At 45.8% G+C, this 25,597-nt stretch overlaps 1 protein-coding gene across 2 annotated transcripts in view; it reads right to left on the reverse strand.

The window, feature by feature from the left end:
• Kcnh1 (potassium voltage-gated channel subfamily H member 1) overlaps positions 1-25,597 on the reverse strand; it is a 309,683-nt gene that overhangs the window by 238,379 nt on the left and 45,707 nt on the right. For both annotated transcript variants that reach the window (XM_036202710.1, XM_036202709.1), the window contains exon 5: positions 22,458-22,576. In XM_036202710.1, coding sequence (XP_036058603.1) covers positions 22,458-22,576 — 119 coding nt within the window. The remainder of the gene's footprint in view (positions 1-22,457; positions 22,577-25,597) is intronic.

Consider the following 25,597-nt stretch of genomic DNA (forward strand, 5'->3'; position numbering starts at 1 on the left):
GCACATCATGTGCAGACATGTGAAAGACACTGAGGCTGAAGGACAAGAGGAGAGGGCAGATGGGGGACGTTCAGGGACACCGTTTGAGAAGGAACCGCAAACGCCATAAGTGGGTCACACTACCGTCCATGCTCCAGCCTCAGCCAGGAACCCTGCCCTGGGTTTCACAGGTGATCAACCTCGGCAAGGCAAGCTCTCTGGGCCTTGGTTTCCCCATCTCAACAATAAAGCGAGTGCTGTCTACATCACAGCAGTGCCACACAGAGAGGCAGGTGTGGGGGCTTCTGTACAGCCTTGTGAATGCTGAGGCTGTACTCAAAAGCTAGTGCTTCAGGTAAGGAAGAAAAATATTGTTCAGGAGATTCTCACTGTCAATTCATGGTGTATGGAATCTTCTGGAAATATATCCCTCCAAATAAAACTGCAGTAATTCAGAAAGCCTCCGGCTTCCTCAAGAATCAGGCCAATCACTGCAGAAGTGAAACAGGACTGATAACATCTATTTAAAGGGGGGTGGTGAATCCTACAGAATTTGTGGACCTTCTATTCTATAAAAACAACCACTGATTAAATGTCTGATGGGCAGCTGACCATGAGAAGTTGCCCGCAAGGAACTGGTGGTTCATAACAACACAGATGCATAAACAGAGTTCCAATACAAGAAGCAAAGCTTGTGGGGGAGTGGAGATGTCAGAAGGGCTTGGCTGACAGGCCATCAAGCTCGCCCTTGAAAGACGAGCCACAAGGCAGATGCTCACACACAGCATTTTTGATACACAGAGTTGTGTGTCAACGGCCACATGTTAAAGGCAGGAAGCTCGGGAGCTCACTGTGGGAAGAAGCAGGAGTGGCTGAGGCATGAGGGTGGATTTCTACTGTTTTTCAGGCACCAGGGAGGAAGCTGGATTAGGGGAACATGTGGAACTTGAGGAGGCCGTAGCATACGGGTGACGAGTTTTAGAACAGGACACTAACTGAAGATCTGTGAGGCTCACTGGGCAGGGGTGTGGAGGAAGTCTGGAAAGTCCACATCTGCAGCTGAGGAGGGAACTCCATGGCCACATACAGCATGGTTAGCAGCATGAGAACAGGTCTGCCGTGTTCAGAACCCCAAGGAAGAGAAGACACAGAAGATTCATGATCCTTCCTGAGATCTCAATGGACTCTGAAAGGATCTGTTTAGGAAGGCCATGTAGCACACATTCCCACAAGCAGCAGAAAGCACCTGAGTCATATGCAAAACTGCCTTGACCCCAGAGTACTTCCCACTTTAACAAACCAGCTTCATTTGTCATTTAAAGATACACATAGCATCAGGAGGTGGTGATGCACACCTTTAATCCCAGCACTCGGGAGGCAGAGCCAGGTGGATCTCAGTGAGTTTGAGGCCAGCCTGGGCTACAGAGCGAGATCCAGGACAGCCACCAAAACCACACAGAGAAACCCTGTCTGGAAGAAGAAAGACGTGCAAAGACAAAGAGAAAAACTCTCCACTTCCATCACACCACCTCACGTGTCCTCTTCTGTGAGTGGAAAGGAAACATTGGCTCTATCATCCTTACTCCAGATACGCCACCCTTGACCTATGTGTTCCTGCCTTTCCACTTCTCCACAGCAGCTTCAAAGGCTCCTCAGCCTAAAGATGTCCTCAGTGTTTATGGCTCCAGCCTGACAAGAAGCTCATCCACATGCTCAAAGAAGCAGAGAATGCTGGGCATTAACAAGGTTGAGCAGAGCTCCGTCCAGGAAGGCAGCCTGATCTGTGCCTCAGACATGCTGAGCTACAGTTCTACTTAGCTGCAGTAACGGCTTCGTTCCTGTCACAGCCTGCTCCATACATTGGGCAGGTGCTATGTTTAGGGTTTTCCATGATGCACTTGATCTTTAATGGAAGAAATAAAGGCAGAGGAAGCAATTAGAGAATTAATTCATAGACACTGCAGAGTCCTGAGCACCACAGTGAGATGCCTTCGCAAATCAAACCTCACAATGCAAGCACAGTTGGGCAACAACCTTGGTTTCTGCCCAGTTTGCTGAGTTCTTCAGCTGCATTCTTAGAACACCATTTTGAAAACATCAGGAATATTTTTAAATTTTAGGGTGGTTTAGAGTTGAGGTACACTAGTCAGTGAACAATGTCTCCTTGGTGAAATCAGCCACAGACCATTTTCCAGTGTCCACAGTGAAGACACTGCTGTCATGGGGGGAGAGGGATTTGTGTGAGGGCAAACTGGCATTGACTGGGACCTACTGTCAGGTTCTGAGCCAGGTCTTCATGTCTCTTCTTCCTTTGTTATGTAACAAACATTTACCAGGCACTTACCATATTTTAGCATGGTGGCATGTGTCTATTTGGCTGTGTGTGTGTGTGTGTGTGTGTGTGTGTGTGTGTGTGAGAGAGAGAGAGAGAGAGAGAGAGAGAGAGAGAGAGAGAGAGAGAGAGAGAGTGCATGCATGCCTATGGAGGCCACAGCACAGCCTGAGATATCGTTCCTAATGGGCCATCCATTTTGGGATTTTATTGTTCTTTGTTTTTGTTTGTTTGAGACAGGAGCTTTCACTGGCCTGGAGCTCATTGATTCAGCCAACCTGGATGGCCAGCAAACCCCAGTGATCTACTTGCCCATCTCTGCTCCTCAGGATGGGATTATAAGCATGCAATACCCCAGGGTTTCTAAGACTGTCCTTAGGTCCCTGAGCTCCCCCAGAGTCATCTCCCTGGTCCAGGGCTGGGCTGGTGGTAAAGACACACACAGAGAAAGAGGACCTGACCTGTAAAGACCTCTGATCCACTGGAGAAGGTGAGGGGGACAGAAAATAGCACATCCTGGTGTCACTCATACTCAGGGTCTGTGGAGCATGTCACCAGCCTGGGGTGGGCAGGGAGCGACAAAACCTTTGGAAGATGTGTGAGAATTGTGTCTCCTACACAGAGATGTAAAGGATGAAAGAAAGCCCCTGTGTAGAGATGAAACCAGACTGGGGAGGCCACATTCCCAGGCCCAGGGAGCAGCCTGAGGAGAGTGAGGTGCCCACACTGAGTGTGGTGTGGGAGGCAGATGAGGGCAAGGCTGACTTCAGCCTAGAGTCACCATGTAAAACTTAAATTTGCCTAAAGATGCAACAAGAAGATGTTAAAAGATCAGTAAGTGTGCAATTAAATCGAACTTGTCTTTTAAAGCACCACAAATGCACATAAACATGTTTCAGGGCCAGTGACGAGCTGGTTGCCAGAGGATGGAGGAGGATTAACAGAACCAAACAACCGGCCGGCTGCAGCAGAGGTTGGCCGGAGGACGTGGGTCAGTCTGACTCCAGATTTCTTTCTTTCCACTACATCATCCCATCTCCACCAGAAAAAGAGAAAAAGGGGGAGGCGGGGAATGCTACAGGAAATTCCTGAATCTGGTGTCAGTTGAATAGTTACGGCTTTTTCACCGGATTCAAAGACAGGTTTGATCACTGGCCTTTGTGTTCTCCCTTCATTCAAATACAATAAGCATGTCCAGAGAAGCGCAGAAGCCGGGTGAGCTCTCGGGAGACAGAGGCAGGCGGATCTCTGTGAGTTCGAGGCCAGCCTGGTCTACAGAGCAAGATCCAGGACAGGTGCAAAGCTACACAGAGAAACCCTGTCTCAAAAAAACCAAAACCAAATGAACAAACAGAGAAGGGCAGAGACTCATTTGCCAAGTCTGACAGACTCTGTGACCCCATGTGCAGAGGTGCCCACAGCATAAACGACCTTCAGGGTCAGGAGGCAGGAAGGCCTTGAGAGTACAACCACTTCCCAAGCTCACCTCCAGGAGACCATGAGGTGGCCATCCCTGCACTCTCAAATGACAACAGAAAATAGCATGTCTACCAGGCACAGCCCCACTGTCCACACGCAGAAAAATGAGGAATCATTCCAAAGATTCTCTAGGGGCCCATGAAGCTCTTCCCACTCTATCCAGAGTTCTTCCTCACTTTCCCTTAATAAATCAGTTTACCCTACTCAAAAAAATAAAATAAATAAAAAATTAATAAAAATAATAATAATGTAGCAAGCAAAGTGAGTTTGTGGGGCGAGGGAGGCGGCTTAGTGGGTAAAGTATTACAGTGTAAATGTGTGTTGAGAACCTAAAAGTTTGCAAGCCCAGCACTGGGGAGGCAGAGCCAGGACCCCCTGGGCTGACTGGCCAACCAGCTTGACAAAACAGTGATCTCCAGGTTCACTGACCTCTGGCCTCCACACACATGCATACACACATGCATATATACATATACATGTGTATATCTACACACAGATACACACACACACACACACACACACACACACACACACACACACACACAGCCCTCCAAACTCAGATACTTATAGCTGAAGTTCCATTCACCAGGATGATGCTCTCCCAAGCTTCCTGCAGAGAGGACCCAGGACTATTAGCATCCTCAGTCTCCACAGCCAAAGGAAGTCAATGCCCAAAATCAGACAGAGCAGGGAATATCCATTTCCTTAGAGACTATGAAGCAATATAGCTTCTTTCAAGGAAAGAGTCTACATTTTGACTCCTACAAATTCTGGTGGCCTCCACTGTGGCATAGGCTGGGACCAGAGAACAAAGACCCTGGCTGGCTGCAGCCTGAACATAGAGCCTCCTGTTTCCCGTCACAGAAGCTGCAACATTGAAGAACAAGCCTGACATGTGTGTTCAGTGACAAAACAGCATCTGGTTCTCAGGGCATCTGTGCAGCCAGCTGTGTGGAATTGTGTTCTGTGACAAGACTTTTCCTGGAGAGACACAACACACACATCTACTCACCCAGATAGGGATCTCATGATGGACCAAAGTCTGACTTGGGGAACCAATGGGTTTTATTGGGGTCACTTACAGGTGACAGCTCACAAAGCTGGGAACCTGGCACACACTACACAGCCTGCAGGCAGCCCAGCAGTTGTGTCCTTTCCAAGTGAGTCTGCTCTGATCCTCTTGCAGGCAGTTCAGCTGGTTTGAGCCTTTGCAGCTCAGCCTCCTTCCATCTAGGGTGGAGTCTCGGCTCTTGTTGCTTACTCTGGCAGGGAGGGACCTAGTGAGTCTGGTCAGTTTCAAGAACTTCCTGAAACTACTATTGAGACATTTATCTTCTCACTTAAGGAGCTGCCTGCAGGACCAAATGTTTTCATCTTGAAGGAAACTGTCAGATAACAAACTGGCTCCCCACATCTCCGGGAGAGCCCTACTGATGAGCAGCTGGAAGAAACTCCTTCACATGCCTACACAAAGCATTGTTTTTCAGCTGTCTCAAACTCACTCTAGTGTATTTCACAAGAATTAAATGCCTTTCATTAAAAATGAATTTAATATGTTAAGCTTAAGTGAAGCATCTGCTAGCACTGAACAGCAGGGATGGTGAGGGGAGCAATGTCAGCCTGTGTCACTAAGGGGCAGGATGAGCTGATCTGATCCTGGTGTTGAGCAGTATCTATCCAGTTTTAACTGTTCGCACCCTGTCTCCTAACTCTGACACTAGCTGCCTCTCACACTGACACCAGCATCAGTGTTAAGAGAACCAATGGGCAGATTGCTAGAGTAAATTTGGGCAAACCATTCGTTTTGACAGACACACCAAAATGCTGGATAATGATGGAAAAATTCCATAAACACACTAATCTGACTTGGGAAGCAGACATGTAACAGGAACCCAGGCTAAGGCAGTCTGAAGGAGGGAAGCCTAAGTCCCCAGGCCTTTTTCAGAACCAGATCTGCCCTGTGGAAGGCACCCGCTTTTGTGGGGCTGCTGGCACAGAGAGACTGTACCTGAGTCCTCTACCCCCTGCTTCAGAGAAGTGAAAAGAAAGCCAGTCACCTGAGTCTGATGCTGGGAGAGGCTGGAGCCCCAGTCTGAGCCATATGCAGGTGGGGAGCCAAAACTAATACTATTCTCATGGCTTGGGCCAAAGCCTTTGAAGAAGAGTCGGTCAGAACCAGATAAAGCACCTTCCTATAATAAACTCAGAGCCACTGCCTCTGCTGTACATCACGAGGGAACCAAGGGACTGCCATCAAAAAGCTACCATTGTGGACAAGCTCAGAGGGGAGGAGGTTAAACGACATGAGAGGAGCGGAGTATTTCTAAAGCAGTGACAAGGAGTTGGTGTAAAGAAACAAAACATTAGTATGGTTTTGGCTTTGAGACAGTGTCTCACTAGCCTTGAACTCATGGAGATCCAGCCTCCCAAGTGCTGGGATTAAAGGTGTGTGCCGCCACCACCAGTAAGACATTGTTTTTTAAAAAGAGGAAGACTTGAAAGCAAAATTGAATTCTAGGAAGGAAAGGCATAGACATTTTAAAAAAAACATAAATAACTCAATGAACAGAGTAAGCAAGAGGAACAAATGTCAGATAAAAGTAAATACTCAGTTAAGCAATGAACCGGATCTAAAGGCATATTTAAGCATGTAAAGAGTAGAATCCAGGGCTGGAGAGATAGCTTAGACGTTAAGAGCTCTACTGTTCTTCCAGAGGTCCTGAGTTCGATTCCCAGCAACCACAGGATGGCCCACAACCATCTGTAATGAGATCTGGTGCCCTCTTCTGGTCTGCAGTCATACATGCTATATACATAATTAATAAATAAATCTTAAAAAAAAAAAAAAAGAGTGGAGTCCATTATCCTCAGACTCCACTATGAGTACTTCCTTGGGATAGAAGCAACTGGTAAGTGAGCCATGGGCTGCAAAAAACTATGCTGAGCCAATGAACTGGTAAGACACACATTAACAGATCAAGTGAGGCATTAACTACGAAGAAGAAACAGCCAACGAGGCAGTTAAGAGCCAAGGAAATTAGAGATAGGAGGCTTTCGGAACTGAGGTGTTCTAAAGGTCCTTGTTTTCATCTGGAGGAAGTTAAAATGATTAGAGTTTTACATTTTATTTATTATTATTCTGTAGGGGGCATATTTGGGTGGGCATTGAGGTGTCATAGCATACTACCCATGGAGGTCAAAGGACAACTTTACAGAATCTGTTCTCTCCTCCACCCTTGGGTTCTAGGACTTGAACTCAGGTCATCGGCCTTTTGCAGCAAGCACCTCTGCCCTCTGAGCCATATTGCAGTCCCTTAAAATGATTAACTTCAAGATAAGCATGCATGGTAAAAATATACAGATATAACCTAAAGAACAGAGAAAAATAACAGTGTGCCTTTAAATCAATGGAGAGAAATGAAACTGATCGGGGGGGAGGGGAAGAGAAAGAAAGTAGTAAGCAGAAAATACACAAAAATCAGATTCCGAGAAGAAGTCTGAATATGTCTGAAAGAACAAAGGCATAAAAGATGACACTCTTCACAAAGAGGCAGATATTATCACAGAGGAGCCGATTCTACCACTTACTAAACACAAGGCACCTCAGCACTCTAGGCCCAGCTTCATCAGCCTCATAGGACTGGGAGGACTGCATAGGATAACACATGTACAGCTAACACCTTGCTTGCAGAGTATCACAGTGCTAGACTAGGCCCTGTGTAAGACTTAGAGGTTTTTGTGGCAGAGGCACTTTGTTAAAAGTAAGAGTCGGGAATAGAGAAACTGAGAGATGGAAGACTTACAAAACAGATGGAAAAACATCCCAGGAAGATACTGACTCAGAAGAATCAGGCACAATATACATACAAAAGATGGCTACCTAGAAGGCTCCATGCTTCCAAAAGAGAGAAGCAACCAACGGTCCTACCCAGCTATGACAATCTATGAACCACAACAAGACCAGAGTGGCCATGATAACTCTAAAGGTGTAGCCGTGGCACACAAACTTTGGTGGTAACCAACAGTTTTCTAATTGTACATAAAGCCAGCTCAACAAGAGGGGAATCATGCCTGGTACTGGAAAGCTAGTCAGCTACCCAGGGCTGGGAAAGTCATGGATCTTGGAGGAGAACCTACAACTGCCATTATACTAAATCATATCATCTCTAACTACGTGCTAAATATGTGTTCTTATACCCACAGATAAGTGTAATCCTCACCCTTATCAAGGGAACTTTTCTTTGCAACAGATGGAGACCATTGCAGAAAATGGCGGCCAATCAAAATGCAGTTGTAGAACCCAGTCCCAACTGATTCATCTGCAACACAACTCCCACACCTAAGGCTCATAGGTTGTTGCTGAAGACAGGAGGGAAGACTGTAAGAGCTGGAGAAACAGGGAGTTTGCTGTGAGATTGTCTTCTAGGAATGTCAGAAGCTACATGCTTACAACCTAACCAACATGGCTGCCTAAACAATAGCTGAACAAGGATGGTACCAGTTGACAAGGTAAATGGACAGGGGAAAGCTCGTGAGGTCTCAATCCTACACAAAGAGCTACATGCAACTAAAGAATTACCCAGTACCAAACAGTCAGCCCTGAAAATACATACATACAATAGTGACATTATACATACTGAGCAGATTGTAACTATGTATTTAGGAATCTATACTTATATGTATGTAACAACAAGTGACTCAAAAGGAAGCCATGATTTTGAAAGAGTGCAAGGCGTGGTCTATGGAAGGGTTTGGAGGGAGGAAAGGGAAGGGGGAAATGGTGTGATTACATTATAGTCCTCAAAAATAAAAGAAATACTTAAAAAGAAAAAAAGACTAACTGATAGATCAAACAATCTACCAGGCAAAGATGAATCACCTAGCAGCAAAATGGGCAAAGAACGTGAGGAAGAAACACACAGAAGCAGAGGCTGAAAGGCAAATAGTTACAAAGAAGTAGGCCTCAGTTTCATCTAAACCAACTAGAACCAAAATAAAATGCTGTTATCCACCAGATTGAGAAAACTTTAGGATTCTAACCCTGCCAAGTGGCCATAGCAACATGGAAGGCGGATGGTCTTCACACATTTCTGGTAAGAGAGTAAACAACACGTCCCTTTCCCAGAGCTAAAAACAGGCTAGGGAGACATCTCCATAGGGAAAGTGCTTGCCACAAAAGTGTGAGCACCAGAGTCTGGATCCTCAAAACCCACTTAGAAGCTGGAATTGGGAGCTTATGTCTGTAATCCCAGCATGCTATGGTTGTAATGAGAAGCTGAGATAAGGGAAACCCCAGAAGCTCTCACACCAGCTAGCTGGTTTATACTTTAGTAAACAAGGCAGAAAGTCAGGACCAATACCCAAGGTTGTCCCATGACCTCCACATATGCACAGTGGTACCCATACCTATACATGAACATATGAACACACATTGTACATACACACACACAATTTTTTAAAGACAGATTAAAAACAGAACCCAATTTGAATATGGATTAAAAAAGCATGAACCAAACTTTTAAAATAGAGGCTATGCATTTGGAAAATAAGATCATTTTTAAAAGTGTTCAGCATTTTTCACCACTAGTAAAATGTACATTAATACCATGATCAACATCACTACATATTTAGTAAAGTGGCTTTAATCTGAGAATGGAAACACCAGCTTCATATGTTACAGGTGGAATATATGATGAAAATATAAGGAATACAAGAAAAAATATGAGATGAAAATGGCTGAGAGCAGCTTGACAGCTTTCCTGCAAATGTTAATCTACCTTTGCATGTATGCATAAACACACAAAACCCAGTACACACATTCATGGGAGTTTATCCAAGAGAAATGAAAACATACATTCACACAAAACCCCAGCCATGTATAGAAGGAAAGAAGGAAGGAGGAAGGGGCAGAGGGAGGGAGAGAGAGAGGGAGGGAGGGAGGGAGGGAGAGAAGGAGGGAGGGAGGGAGGGTGAAGACGAGAGAGAGGGAGGGAAGGGCAGGGAGGGAGGAGGGAGAGAGAGGGAAGTGAGGGAGGAGAGAGGGAGGGAGGGAAGGAGAGAGGGCAGAGAGGGAGGAGAGGGAGAGAGGGAAGAGAGGGAGAGAAAGGGAGGGAGGGAGAGAGGGGAGGGAGGGAGGGAGAGAGGGAAGGGAGAAGAGGGAAGAAGGGGAGAGAGAGGAGGGAGGGAGGAGGGAGGGAGGGAAGAGGGAGAGAGAGAGGAGGGAAGGGAGGGAGGAGAGAGGGAGGAGGGAGAGGAGGAGAGGGGAGGGAGAGAGGGAAGGAGGGAGAGAGAGAGGGAGGAGGAGGAGAGAGGGAGGGAGAGAGGAGGGAGGGAGGGAGGAGGGAGGAAGAGGGAGGGAGGAAGGGAGGAGAGAGGGAGGAGAGGAGAGAGGGAGGGAGGAGGGGAGAGGGAGGGAAGGAGGGAGGGAGGGAAGGGGGGGGAGGGAGGGAGGGAGAGGGAGAGGGGAGAAGAGGAGAAGGAGGGGAGAGGGAGGGAGGGAAGGGAGAGGGAGGAAGGAGGGAGAGGAGGAAGAGAGGGAGGGAGAGGGAGGGAGGAGAGAGAGGGAGAGAGGGAGAGAGAGAGAGGGAGGGAGGGAGGGGAGGGAAAGAGAGGTTCATGTTGTGCTTCTGTGAGGGCATGGTTACACAAACTGGCACAGCCGCACAATGGAAGAGGGTGAAGCCACTGACACAGGCAGAATGGCGAGAGGTGCTAATGAAGGCCTGTGTCCCTGTAGCACTGCAGAGTCAGGGGGTGAAGAATAAATTAATGTTTCCAGGGGAGAGGGACGGGGCTGTAACTATAATCAGGTTATTTAAAGGCTCCATGGTGGGAACAGAACTGATTTATCTCTTGTGGTGGGTCACATAAATCAATAAATGGAATAGGCTGAACAATTGTGTATGGTGTATCTAGTAAAGTGGGGTGGTGTGTGTGTGTGTGTGTGTGTGTGAGAGAGAGAGAGAGAGAGAGAGAGAGAGAGAGAGAGAGAGAGTTAGTTTATGATATAGTAATGGAATAAGTGTTTAAGTGCAAGATGCATATTCAATTCCCAAAGTGAAACACTGAAAGAGAAAAAGTGGGGAAAGGGGAGAGAGACACAGAGAGACAGAGACAGAGACAGAGACAGAGATCAAGAAGAGACTAAGGAGGGAGAGAGAAAGAATAGAAGAAAAAGAAAAAATGCACATACAAGCTACACGTACACAAAAATGAGTACACATGGACATCAACTGGTCTGAAATTTTTTTTCATTTAACCAGCAATGGGTCAATTTCCTGTTTGTGACTTCATGTTGAATCCAGTGGCATGAGGCAGTGGTTTTGAGATGAGCCAGGAGATAGGTATAAGACACTTGTAGCTTTTGCCACTTCTTGCTAATATGAGTATTTCTAGTTTTTTAAAGCTTTTTTTAAAAAAATCAATATTGGGTGTAAATTTTACTTTATAACATATCATACATTATTTGTTCAAGTACATAAAAATCACACATTAACTACTGCAGCTTTTCATTAACAAGTGCATAAGTTATATAAACATGAGAAGTATCTCTAGGAGCTTCAGGCTATGATCTATGGGAACAAGCCCCAAAGGGACCTCTACTTTACTTGTTTTCAATCTGGCTTTAATTGAAGTGAGAAACTATCAACATTTACAATCTCTAGATAGTATTTCTAACGGAATGTTAGCTGTTCTCTACTACTTTGTAAATTTGAAAAGTTTCTAAATCAAAATGAAAAGATATACATACCATGGAGTGTTACCTATGACCACCAAAAATTGGCAGTAACCTAAATGTCTATTAGTGGAGAGGAGAGAAATGGGTCTAGATTCAGTTGTACCATGGAAAACAATGCAACTATTAGAGAGAATGAAGGAGACACATACTCTTTGGAAGATATATCTAATCCTTAGTAATGTTAGGTAAAGAAAATAGGATAAATGTTAAATGGGGGAGGGATTAAAAATGGACAATATTTTTGTTTAAAAACCTTGATATAAATATATGCATGTTATATGCACATATATAATATACATATATATATTTCATATATACATATGTAAATGGACAGTTCTCTCCCACCCACTAGTTCCCAAATAACCACTCAGAGGCTTAATATTACTTATAAATGCTCAGCCAGTAGCTCAGGCTTATTACTAACTAGCTGTTACAACTTAAATTAACCCATAATTCTTATCTATGTTTAGCCATGTGGCGTGGTACCCTTTCACAGTACAGCATTCTCATCTTACTCCCTCTGTGTCTGGCTGGTAACCCTCTGAATCCACCCTCTTTCTTCCCATCATTCTGAGTTTGGCTTTCCCACCAAACTAATTTCCTGTCCAGTTACTGATCAATCAGAATTTTATTAAACCAATTTGAGTGACAAATCTTTACAATGTACAAGAGGATTATTCCACAACACATATATCATGACATCAAACTAGAGAACATCTGCAGTCAGTAAAAGTGAAGAACAAGCTGTGGATGGGGAGGCTTATTTGCAAACCATACATCTGCTAAGGGGTTCATGCTCAAAATATCTAAGGTACATAAAGAACTACTGATGTGCAGCAATTTGCTCCTAGATAAAATATCCCACCTTGACAGGAAGCTCATGGAGACTCTGGATGTTCTACAGGGAGGTGAAACATATGTTCCTACAGGGAAGGCTCATCAAGACTCAGCAAGTAAACAACACAAAAACTTCAGGAAGTCCCTGAAACTGACCAGACTCACTAAGCTCTACCCTCAAGTTGAGCTTTGGTGGTATCATTACTTTGGTCTGTTGCTGGTTCCTATTCACCTCTGGGGTAAATAGACATTTGTTCATGTTCCCCCCAAAACAGTGTCACATACAAGAACACTGCTCAGGTGGAACATGAGCAAAGGGCCAGACATCTCTCAAAAGAAAGCATCCTAGTATATGGCACAAGTATAAGGAAATATGCTCAAAATAACTAACAAATTTAAACTGAAGGGGGCTGGAGAGGTGGCTCAGCAGTTAAGATCACTTACAACTCTTGCAGAAGATTCAAGTTTGGTTCCCAGTACCTACATCAGCTGACTCACAACTACTGATCACTCCAGCTCCAGGGGATCTGATACCCTCTTATAGATCCATGGGCACCTGCATTCATGTGCATAGACACAGATATACACATAATTTAAAAGATAAATTAAATAAATACTCTTTATTTGATTTTATTTTATGTACACTGATATGAAGGTTTCAGATCCCCTGAAACTGGATTTACAGGCAGTTGTGAGCTGCCATGTGGGTGCTGGGAATTGAACCCAGGTCCTCTGGAAGAGCAGCCAGTGCTCTTAGCCTCTGAGCCATCTCTCTAGCCCCAAAATATTAAAAAATAAATAAAAATATAATCAAAGAGCTCCTCATAGCTGTGAGAACAATTTTTTAAGGTGAAGAGAGGAAGTGTTGGTGAGAATGAAATGGAAAGTGAACTCAAGTGGTCCACATACCCACTGTGAAAAACAACTCAGTGGTCCTCAGAAAAACTGAAAATAGAACAACCATGTGACAGGGTATGGAGTCAAGGAAATGGATTGATGTGTCAGAGGTCAGCAGTCACCTGCCTTCCCAGGCTCACTGCAGCATCCATCACAATAGCCCAGATCAGAAACAACCTGAGTGTCCAGCAACAGATGAAAGAATAAAGAAGACACCAGGTATAGCTAAACACACGTACACATGTATGTGTATAGCACATGCACACGTATACACACACACACACACACACACACACACACACACACACACAAAAGTATAGTGGGAATTCATTCTACCAATTAAGTTTGAGGTTTGACACATACACACACACACACCACACAAAATATGAAATTCTATACAGCCTTTAAAAAGAAGTAAATTGGGGCCAATAAGGTGTCTGACTTAACAAGATGCTTGCTACCTGAGTGCAATCCCTGGAATGAACTGTTAAAAGCCTTTGAGCTGTCCTCTGACCTCCATGTGCACACTACAGCTCACATGCCATACTACACACACACACACACACACACACACACACACACACACACACACACACAAAAGTATAGTGGGAATTCATTCTACCAATTAAGTTTGAGGTTTGAGCCTTAGGACGTGGTTTCTGATCCACGTATGTGATTGCTTAAAAACGGGGAGGGGGTGTCACAGCTTCTTCCTTCTCCTTCTTCTTCTTGGGGTGGATTCAGATGACTGGATCTACCCATCTAGTTCAGTTGGTATACCATGAGACTCTTAATCTCAGGGTTATGAGTTCATGTCCCATGTTGGGCGCCACTTTACAAGAGATGCACGTGAGTCTGTTTAAGGGGACAACAAGGATTTATTAAAGTAATAAAGGGGAAGATACACTCACAAACACAGAACCAGATGCAGAGCTGCTGTCTATTCTGCCCAGGAGCAAATGAATCCAGCTGTCTGAATCCACCCCAAGAAGAAGAAGAGGCCATGACCCCTGCCGTCTCCTTTTAAGCGATCAAGTATGTGGATCAGAGACCACACCCTAAAGCTGGTACCTCAAAGCTAAAGGTACAAATATGGTGGAACAAAGCCCACGGCACTAAAGACAATATATGTTAAAACAATGAGAGAAATGTGTGAGTTCTGTTATTTTTAACATGATGGTAGATCCTGGAGAACATTAAATGAAATGAGCCAGTCATGCAAAGACAGATATAGCATGATCTTACTTAAACATAAAATTCATTTTAAATAAAGTATTAAACTCATAGGATAGTGGGGGAGGACGTGGGGGCAGGATGTGGGTTAAAGGATACCAAGCTTCAGCTAGAAGGCAGGATGGGGGGAAGCCCTCTCTCCAGCCATTTAGTTCTTATTCTAAAACCTCATAAAGAACCTGATTTATCCCTGAAGACTGAGAAAGTTTCCAAAACAGGGTACAGAAAACCAAAAGTCATGATCTAATGAAGATGTATCATTCAGTGTAAGCACACACAGGCGTTCACCCAGGACCACATGGCTCTCCTAGAATGCCATCCTCTTTTGAACTCACTCTCTACTTGAAGAGAACTAAGAGGGACACCCTCTCTGGAGAAATGGCCCTGCAGCCATACTGCTAAGCTGCCAGACAGACCTTACATACTGCTTCAAGGACAGATTCCATCACCTACAGGAAACCTGGCACACTTCTAAATGGCAGCTGCCAGCTGTACAGCCTGAACACACTTGGGGTGCAGCTGGAGAACTATGAGCCACGGTGGAGGTGCACTCACACCTCCCTCACATTGACCACAGGTGTCTGCTCCAGCCATCACTGTTGCTGATCTCAGGTTGCATACTGACCTGGTCTGCACAAGGAAGGTGCCAGAGAGGGAACAATGGGTGGAAGTGGAATCTTATGTACATATTCCCTATAGAGAATCCACAGAAAGAAAGGCCAGGGCAGAGTGGGCCCAGGCAGATACACTGCAGCAAGGTCACTCCCATGTGAAGACAATATAGTGAGCCCAGCTGAACAAGGCCAGGGCTCTCCTCTACAAACTGTACTTTCCTCTTAGGAAGCTGCTGCAGATGCGGGGATATGGGACTCGGAGATCCCCCTCACACTCCTGTTCACGGATGCTCTGCCCAGCTACAGTGAGAATGGTTAGCTGACAGCCTCCAGCTATTAGCTCAAATAGACAGGAAGTTTCTGGTGAACAAGATTCCTTTGGGAAACATTCCTGCCCAACATGCCCTGATGCAACCCCTCAGATTGGCACTCTGATCCTACTTGGAGGACCCTTTCCAAGCTGAGCTTCCCCTGCCCAACATCATTTCCCCCTAACATTACTCAGTTTCTGCAGTTGGGGACCCCAGTTTCTGATAAAGGACCCCAGCACAGTTTGTACACTGACATAAAATCATTTTAAAAGCAGGAAGTAAATGTAGTCTCCTGCCCCCAATAAGAGGGAACTCATAGGATCCTACCAGCTAAAGCCAGAACATTTACCTAGTTACCCTGGACTGTGGCTTGAATGTAAAATGTCCTCCACAGGCTCATGTGTTCAAACACTTGGCTGGTGGCACAGTTTGCAGAGGGTATGGAGTCTTTAGGAGGTGAGCCTAATGGGTGGAGGCAGGTTGCTGAAAGTCAGTCCTTAGGAAGTTATACACCAGGCTACAGTTCCAATCCAAGCTCTCTGTCTGGTTCCTGGTCTGAGAAATAGGAGCAAGCTGACTTGTGCTCCCACTGCTGGAGGCACAGGCTGCCCCAGCCACTGTTCATTCCCTGCCATGGACTCTGCACCCTGAACCCTGAGTCAAAATAAATCCCTCTTTCCTTCAGTTGTTTCTGTCAAGAATTCTGTCACAAGATGAAAAGAGTCATCAAAACACTCTGGTACAAAGTGTAGCCCAGGGCTGGGAAGAGATCATATCCAGAAGAAATAGCTCCAAGTGGGAAACAAGTTGAGTTAAAATAGGACAGACCTTGGGTGGATTGTTTTTGTGCATGCGTGTACATACAAGTATTAATGCACACATGCAGGTGCCTACATAGGCCAGGAGAGGGTGTCGGACCCCCTGGAGCTGGAGTAACAGGCAGTGGTGAGCTTCCTAATGTGGGTGCTAGGAACCAAACTCAGGTCCTCAGTAAGTGCAGCAGACGCTCTTAACAGCTGACTCATCTTTCCAGGCTCCTACCCTGGTTTTTTGTTTTTTTTTTTTTAAGTCAGAGTCTTTCACTGGCCTGGACCTCACTTGGTAGGTGTGGTGGTTTGAATAGGAATTGTCCCCATTGACTTATGTGTTGGAATGCTTGGTCATAGGGAATGGCATTATTAGGCCTTGTTGGAGGAAGTGTGTCACTGTGGGGGCGGGCTTTGAGGTCTCAAAGCTGACCAGTGTAGAACTCTCAGCTCCTTCTCCAGCACCATGTCTGCCTGCACACTGCCATGCTTCCTATCATGATGATAATGGACTAAACCTCTGAACTATAAGCTGGCCCCAATTAAATGTTTTCCTTTATAAGAGTTGCTGTGGTCATGGTGTCTCTCACAGCAATAGAAACCCTAAGACAATAGGTGAGGCTTGCTCACCAGCAAGTTCCAGGAATCTATCTCTACTCCCCAGCGCTGGGATCACAAGCATGCACCTGGCTTTTCAGATAAGCCTCATGCTTAAACTACAATCCACCCTTTCCCCTTACCTCAGAAAAATCAGTACACTTCCCCTTGCCCCAGATTCCTGCTCTGTAAACCCACCCACGGTGTTTAGCAGACACAGAGCCTGGCCCCTGGTGGACCTCCTGTTTTAGAGTCTGTGCAAGGGGAATATGAATAAAGACAATAGTGAGAACAGAGGCTGGGTGAGCTCAGAGACAGGAACAACATACACAGCTCATTGAAATACAGGCTGCCATTGCACCCGCTACACTGTGTCTGCTTCCCCAGAGGCAGAAGGGAGTTCCCTGGGCTTCTTTTCCCTCTTTACCAATGACATCTGACCGAGAAAACTAAAGGCTGAGGAGAACATCATCCTTCGTGTCCTGCTGTAAGCATCACAGGCTCTTCTAACTTCCAGCCTCACATGGGGAGTGTGGAAGTCCTTACTGGGTCCTCAGAGCACAGCAAAACTGCATGTCTGTGAAGTCAGGAGCCCCTCTTACCTCACCAGAGAAGTGAAGACCCAGGTGGCTGCGTGAGTCACCATCTGCCAGGGAAGATAGCCTGAGCAGACTCCGCTGCTAGAGGGAATAAAGCTGGCAACCCACCCAGACTGCCACAGGAAAACCGCCATGGCTAGGTGGACTCGTCAGAATTAAACACTCAGGCAGGACCCAGTCAAGACCTTTACGTTTGAGAGTTTCCTCCATGAGGAAGATGTGAGGAAAATCCCTCTACCTGTCTGGCAAGAGGGGGCAGACAGGGCCATTCTGCTCTGACTGTTCTCAACAAGGCCTGAGCTCCAGGGAAACCACTTCACCAGGCTGGGCCTTGCTGGGCCTGGAAGGAAAAACCCAACAGTACCACTCTCTCCTCATCCTAAGCCTCCTAAGAGAGAAGGAGAGGCTGTAACACGGCCATTGAAGGGCACAGTCCATGGCCCAGGCTCACTAAATGACCAAAGTTGGGAAATGCCGGACACTTCCCCATTCCCGATGTATTCTTCCTCACTAAGGCTGATAGACCTTTACCTTTCCTTGAGTTCCTTATTCCTAGTCAGCCATGGATGCTTTCAACCAAAGGCCAGAAAGCAAAAAATATGGTAAAATAAAGAAGGAAAAAGCCTATTTTGAAGAGGTAGAGCAAACATCAGACCCAGCTATCACACTGGGAGTTTAAAGCAATCATGATTAAAACACTAAGGGCTGGTGGCTAACACAGACGGCACGCATGAGCAGATGGGCAATGTGAACACAGAGAGGGCCAGTCTAGAAAGCGCCAAATAGAAAGACTAACAACTATTAAGAAAATGCAATAACCAAAATGAAAGCCGATTTGATGAGATTGTTAGGAGTCAGGATTCAGCATAGGCGATCCCAAATCTCTGAGCTTCAGTATAAACCACTAGAAATACCAGAAGCTGGAAAGCAAAGGAGGGAGAAAGACTGAAAAAAACAAAGTAGAATATCCAAAAACCAGTACAAGTACTGAAGGTGTAAACACATAAGTGCCAGGAATACTGAGCACTGAGGCTTCACTAGACTGGAGTCAGCCACAGATCTCAGCAACCAGGAGCAGGATGCTGCCACAAAAACAAGACAAACCCAGGCATGCCACATTAAACCACACAAATATCAAAAGCAACAACAACTGTGAAGGAGCCATAGAGAAAATACTGCCCAACTGTCTTAGCATCTTTACCACTGTGATGAAGTGCTCCGACCAAAGCAACATGAGGAGAAAGGCTATTCTGGTTCCCAGCTCAAATGCACCGTCTACAGTGCCAGTGAAGTTAAGACAGCAAGAGCTCAAAGCCATCACGCGGCTCCTATAATCACAAAGCAGAGAGGGCTTGGGTGCCCGCTGCTGCCCAGTTCCCATGTACACAGCCAGGATCCCCGCCAGGGAATGATGCCCCCACAGTGGACAGGTTCCCACATCAATTCACACAATCTAGATAATCCCCCCACAGACATCCCTGGGGAAGTTAGAGTCTATCAAGCTGACAGTCAACACTAACCTTCAGAGACAAAAAGATAAGGATCACCCCAACATTTCAAAACCAAAGTGTGCAGACAAAAAATGCACACCAACCTACATACCTGTACCCCATGAAATCACCTCCCAAAGTGAAGGGGAAACAGATTTTCTAGACAAAGAAAGATCAAGTGAACATGCTGCTAGAAGGTGTGTCTCACAAAACATATCAGAGGAGGTGGAGCTCGCTACAAAGAAGGGAAATGGTGCAGGTCCTACTCCAGACATACTCAAAGACAGGAAGACTCTCCAAGAGAGAGCAAAGGTAAGCGAGTTCCATTTTGTTATTATTAGGTACCTAGCATACAAGTTTAACCAAAATAATAGCAGCATGGGTAGGCGAGACTGCTCAGAGGGTAAAGGCACTGGCCATTGATGAGGTCATCAGTGTGATCCCTAGGATCCACGTGGTAGAGGGAGAGAACTGACTCCCATGAGTTGTCCCCTGACTGCCATACATCTAGACATACATGCATGCATACATGTAGTAGCAATAACAGTGACAATGTGCATGTAGACGTACATTTATAAAGGACATGAAGGAAAGCAATGACCCATGGACTGGAACACGGGGCTATGTTGTTATTAGAGGGTATTTCCACTGTCCATGAAGCAGTACAGTGTGTGAACATATGAACAGACTTGAGGGAAACCACCAAAGAAAGAATTAAAAGAAGCATACTGAGGGCTGCGGAGATAGCTCACCCAGCAAAGCACTTGCTGTGCAAGCAAGAAGACTGCGTGCAGATCCCCAGCCCCTGCACAAAAAGCTGCGTACAGCAGTGCCATGCCTGTGATCTCAGTGCTGTGGAGGCAGAGCGAGTGAGTGAGTTCCTGGACCTCACTGCCAGCCAGCCTAGATGAGTCAGTGAGCTCCAGATTCAGGGAGAGACCCTGTCTCAAAAACAACACACACAGTGACTGAAGACAACACCTGACTTTGACTTCTAACTTACACAAACACACACATGCACATGCCTCCCAAGATATGTACACACCCATACCCACATGGACACATACATAAACCATACTCATACACAAAGGAAGCACATTTTATCTAATCCAAAACTGAAAAATAAAAATGTCCAATTAAAAACAAGATAAGGGCCGGGCGGTGTTGGTGCATGCCTTTAATCCCAGCACTCAGGAGGCAGAAGCAGGCGGATCTCTGTGAGTTCAAGGCCATCCTGGGCTACAGAGTGAGATCCAGGAAAGGTACAAAGCTACACAGAGAAACCCTGTCTCAAAAAAACAAAACAAAAACAAAAACAAAAACAAAAACAAAAACAAGACAAGAAGAAAAAGAGTGGGCCACACCACAGGGGCGAAAACCAAGGGCAGTGAACAGAGAAGAGGTACCAACTGGACAACCAGCAGCCTGAGCGTCACAATCACGTTAAGCTTAGCTTGCCAGACTGGTTTAAAAAAGAAAAATCCAGCCACTTGCTATCTGAGGCCCCGTATCAAATATGAGATGGAGATGAGATGGGGAAGGGTGTGCCATGCTAGCGCTAATCAAATGAAAGCGAGGTGACAACAGACCACACTCGGAGAAAACAACTGTATCAAGGACAAAGGCAGCATCAGAGTCTGGGGCCAGCTCTCCGAGGACACTTAACAATGCTGCACAGCCACACAACATCTCAGTCTGTGAGAACTATGAGGAAAGCTGGGGAGATGGCCCAGTGGGTAAGAAGCTTGCTTTGCAAGCATGAGGACCCAAGTTCAAATTTACAGTGCCCACGAATGCACCCACCTGTAGCCCCAGCACTGCCTGAAGCAGAGGCAGGAGGGCTTCTGGGACATGCTGGTCACTAGCCCAGCTCCAGGTTCAGTGAAAGACCCTGTCACAAAGGAATAAGGCAGAGAGTGATACGGCAGGACACCTGATGTCCTCCTCTGACCTCTGAGTGTGCATGGGTGCGTGCACCCTCACAGACACACACAAATAAATAAATGAAGATGTATTTTAACTGAGAGTATATAAAAACTTAACTAAGACTATAATTTATCAAAAATTATGTTTCGATAGAGGGAAAGACCAAAATCAGTAATCTAAACATCTACTTTAAGAAACTAGACAAAGAAGAAAAAATTAAATCAAAAGTAAGAAGGCTAAGATAAATAGCTAAATCTAGGCAGAAACCAATAAAATGGAAGACAGAAAGTCAACAGAGAAATCAGCAAAAAACAAAAGCCAGTACCCTGAAAAGGTCCATAAAATCAGCAAGCCACTATCAGAAGCTTGCCCTGAGATGAGTCCCAGATTCTTGCTTCATTTTGGAATCAAGGGGTGGGACAGGTAGACAAAACACTAGATTATTTCCTTCTTCCCTTCATTAAATTAATTTCTATAAATTAAATAACACTGCTCAACAGCTATTAAGTGCTAGCTGTGGTTCTAAGCTTGGGATTATCCCTGAACAACAAACGCAACAAAAGAGTTGTTGGCAAAAGCTACAAGAACTCCTGGGGCTTACCCAACATGCACTGCACGTGTGCAGGACACCCACTAGAGCTCAGCTTGCTGGGAATTTCTCCTTTAAGAAAACTAGAAGCCAGAAGTTAGGCCAGAAGAGCCACACCTTTAACCAATGCTAAAAAGCTGACTGGCTATCTCAAAGCAAATTGAGAGCTTGTGCTGACACATTTGGCTAACACAGAGATTTGCTGAGGGAGGCATGATGTGTCCTGAGAAGGTCCCACCCTCACCTCACTGAGAATCTGAAGACCAGGCCTGACTGAAGGTGGCGTATGGAGAGGAAGGTGCATTAACCCTGACAGGTACTTATCGTGGCTTCCAGCCCTTCACACATCCCAGCAAACAGGAGAACGCCACCACTTCAGATTGTCCTTACTTCAGAGGTTATCGAATCAACAACTTTAAGACCATTTACTAACCTGAGAAGGATTCATAGATATATAAAGTAAAGAAAGGAAGACATGGTCATTCTCAGGTACATCTCAACCTCGTAAACGTTAAATGTGGAATTCTTCCTCTTTAGGAAGTAGGATGTGTCCAAAGGAAGGCATCAAATGTGCACCAAATAATACTACACAGCCAGAGATCACAGATTTTCATTCTCTTCTTTTGATTCCTATATCATGTTTTCCTTGAATAGAATGTATTACTAAAATAGCAAAATCGTCTATGACTTGTAAGTTTTTTTAAAGGCCTCCTTTACAAATAAAAGGCAATTCCAGCTCCTTACTGTGTCCTAAGAAAAGTAACTGAACTTGTAATCACATGCAAGTCTGAATCCAAGTCTGTCTCTAGCCTGCCTTCACACACAGCAAAGTGTGATGCCCACAACAGGCTAGATAGCACAGTTTATAGAGTCCAGACAAACCAAAGTCCCAGTCAAGAAGGTAGTGGGGGGGGGGACAGGGGTCCCCTTTCACACTGGCATACCAGCCCACGTGCCCCCAGGAAGTGACACCAGCATACCAGCCCACACACCACCAGGAAGTGAGGCTGGTGGGCTATGCCAACCTTACCTCTGCCAGGCGCGAGTGCTTGTGGACATTCTCTCCCTTCTGTACACTAGGGGCCAGCTGCTGCAGGACGCCCCTGCTGCTTGTCAGAGCTCTGGTCAGCCGAGCAAACTTCCCCCAACCTGAAGCAGGCAGAAGAGCACAGAGACAAGGTCAGCCACACACCAAAAGAACACAGGCATTCTCACCCAGAGATACCACAGGACAATGCCTAGTGTCCTCTGGAGCTCCCATGAGTCCATCAATTCACCCTGAAGTTTTGAGGTGGGGGCAGTAACTTGTTTTCCTAACACACTTGAGCTCTATTCTGATCACAGCCTTGACACAGCAGGGCAGGTGTCTGGAATTTTACACACATAAGGAGGAGGCCCAGTGCACCAACATTCGAGGAAGTATCTAGAGTCCAGACTTCTCTGCTCATGGCTCTTTCACTGGCTCATACCAGGCGATGGAGTTGGTTCTTTGCCTTGGGTGACTTGCCTCAGGCTAGTCTCAACTCCTCCATCCTCTGATCTTGCAGAAACTGAGCTGCAAACTGGACTTTGTAAATGATGCAACTAGCCAGATTTGCATTGTCTTCTCCAAGACCAAGAAATGAATGATCGACTTCTGGGTGTATGAAGGAAGGCACTGGCTGGTTTTATCAGTGTAGGTCATAGAGGGCAGGTGTTTTCAGAGAATCTAAGAAGTCTACATGATCCTTGCTGCCCGTAAAGTCCCCCAGATACAATATTCCAACACTCAACAGACAACATCTAAATCAAGGTTTTGACCAGACAGCTGACCTATGAGACCTCTGAAAGCTTATCAGGCCTCAAGACCAGGCTCTCCATAAACATGTACATGGGGCTCACAGCAAATAAACAGAGCATGCAACTATTATCATATATGATATATGATACTGAGATGTTGGTGCCGTCTGAGAAACTTCATCTTCTAAGTTTTACCCTGGAGCACCTTCCCAAGACTGATCTAGAATCCAGAGGACTGTCAGACTAGGGAGAATGACTTGGTCTTTGTATTGCCTTTAGAATTTTTCATCTGATAAGCTTTGCTCAATACAACAAGAACAGTAAATCATCTCTAAGCTTCACTCAGAAGCACCATGCTCTAATGGGCACCAGCGGCACCTTCATCCCCCACATCCCATACTAGGAAGAGAGATGCGGAACTCTGTGACTTGCAGACCCGGTGCACAGTGACTGTTGGAGCCCCACTGGGGTCAGCAGGAGGGACAGGCTAGACTCTGCAGGGGGTGTTGACATCTTCCCATGGACACCACTACTAAAGGTGCTCAGTGGGATGTGCTTTTTAAAATCTCCCCCAAAGACAGGTTCTCCTTCAACTTAGAGCAGCGCTGACACTGAGCAGTGGATGCACACAGGTGGCCGCACAAACCACTGCCTGTGTGTCCGTGAATTGTGAACCCACAGAAGTGGTCCGTGTACAACACTCGAGTCTTTTCCCCATCAATGTGCAAACATGAGAAGTCTACAGTGGGTACGTCAGCAGCTTCACTCACTAATAACCTTCCCATTATCCCCTGGGCAGAGATGATCCATCAGCACTGGAAGGAGCAAGGCTGTAATGTGCACCTGACTCATCTTTCCTGAGAGTATCCCATCAACGTGCCCCAGGAAGGAGCCCTCATCCTCCAGTGTTCTAATCCCGGCCCTTACAAAATCCCCTCTGGAGTTCTCCCTTTCATCTGGACACCACCTTTGGTCAAGCTCACTTCCGAATGGAAAGTCCAACACATGGTGAGTCTGCACCTTTGCCACAAGTTTCAAGAAAAGAAGAGGGTGACTCATGCTTTGTGAGCAATGTAGAGGTGAGAGTCAAAGGTCAAAGCCTCACACTCCTCTCCCCACATGCTCAGCCTCTCAGCTTAGAAGAGGAAAGCAAAGGCTGTGCTGCCTGCCCTCCATAAAAGAAGTAAAGAGATAAAGACCAATCGGCGGAGCGTGATGCACCCTCCTCTTAGCCTCAGGGTAGCCCACCCACTCACTACCAGACAGGAAACCCTGCTGACTCTCAGCCCCTGCTCAGTGACATGCATGTGGCACTTGAGTCAGGGAATTAGTCAAAGGGACAGCAGAGAGAAGTGGAAGTGAGTGAAGAGGCTGAGGGAGCATCCCAGAGCCCAGTGGTCAACTCTCTGTTATCCAGTTGTTGGCCTTTGGTTGAGTTAGCTGTTCAGAGAAAAGGTGTTAGTCACAGGCAGGCTTCCTGAACCACTCTCCAGACGCACCTACACCACCCAGGCACTCAAAACGTCAAGTACAGGACAAAGCCAAGTGATCTGAACACACGTGAGTTTAAAAAGCTAATCAGATAGTAGGGACCCCCCGAGGCTATTGGGGAGATTTCTGTGTGTTATTGTCTTCTTGCTTCCATTCCAGCTCATGCTGAATTCTAAATAGGCCCAGGGAGATGCTGACGGAGGTGCTGAACTGTGAACCCCACAGGATCAGTTGAAAATAACCAAGAGTATATCCAGAAAGCAAGGGCAAGCCACAGCAATCCAGCCACACACCAGCACTTTTCCCATCTGGATCACATCACACCAATTCCCAGGCCTTTCCATCACAAATGGACTAATCTAAAGTCTGACTTTGTCCTGAGCATATCACTGTGCTACCACAGTGGGCCAGAGAAAAGCAGAAGCATCACCCAGCATTAGACTTAGAAAGTCATGTCTTTGAGGTGGCATTAAGCTGGTATCCCTACCAGGATTCTCACATTGAAAGCTAATGTGTGTGAACATGTAGATGTGTTTATATATGTGTGTGTGTGTGTGTGTGTGTGTGCATGTATATACACATGTATGTGTATATGTATATGCATATGTACATGCATGGGTGTATATGTGTTCAAGTATGTTTCTGCATATGCACAGGTGTCTATATGTAAATATGTGTTTTATATGTGTGTGTGTGTGTGTGTGTGTGTGTGTGTGTGTATGTTCTAAGTTGTCTACAAATAGCCACATGTTATTCATGTTATTTCATTGACAATAAGAATTAATACCCAAGAAGTTACTTTGGCTAATAGGAAATAGTTAAGAAGGTAGGAAGGGGAGGGAGAGGGGGAGAGAGGGAGAGAATGCACCGAGATTCTCATCAGTGACAAGATGCACCATG

The sequence above is a fragment of the Onychomys torridus genome, chromosome 11, assembly GCF_903995425.1.
Source record: "Onychomys torridus chromosome 11, mOncTor1.1, whole genome shotgun sequence".
Lineage (NCBI taxonomy): Eukaryota > Metazoa > Chordata > Mammalia > Rodentia > Cricetidae > Onychomys > Onychomys torridus.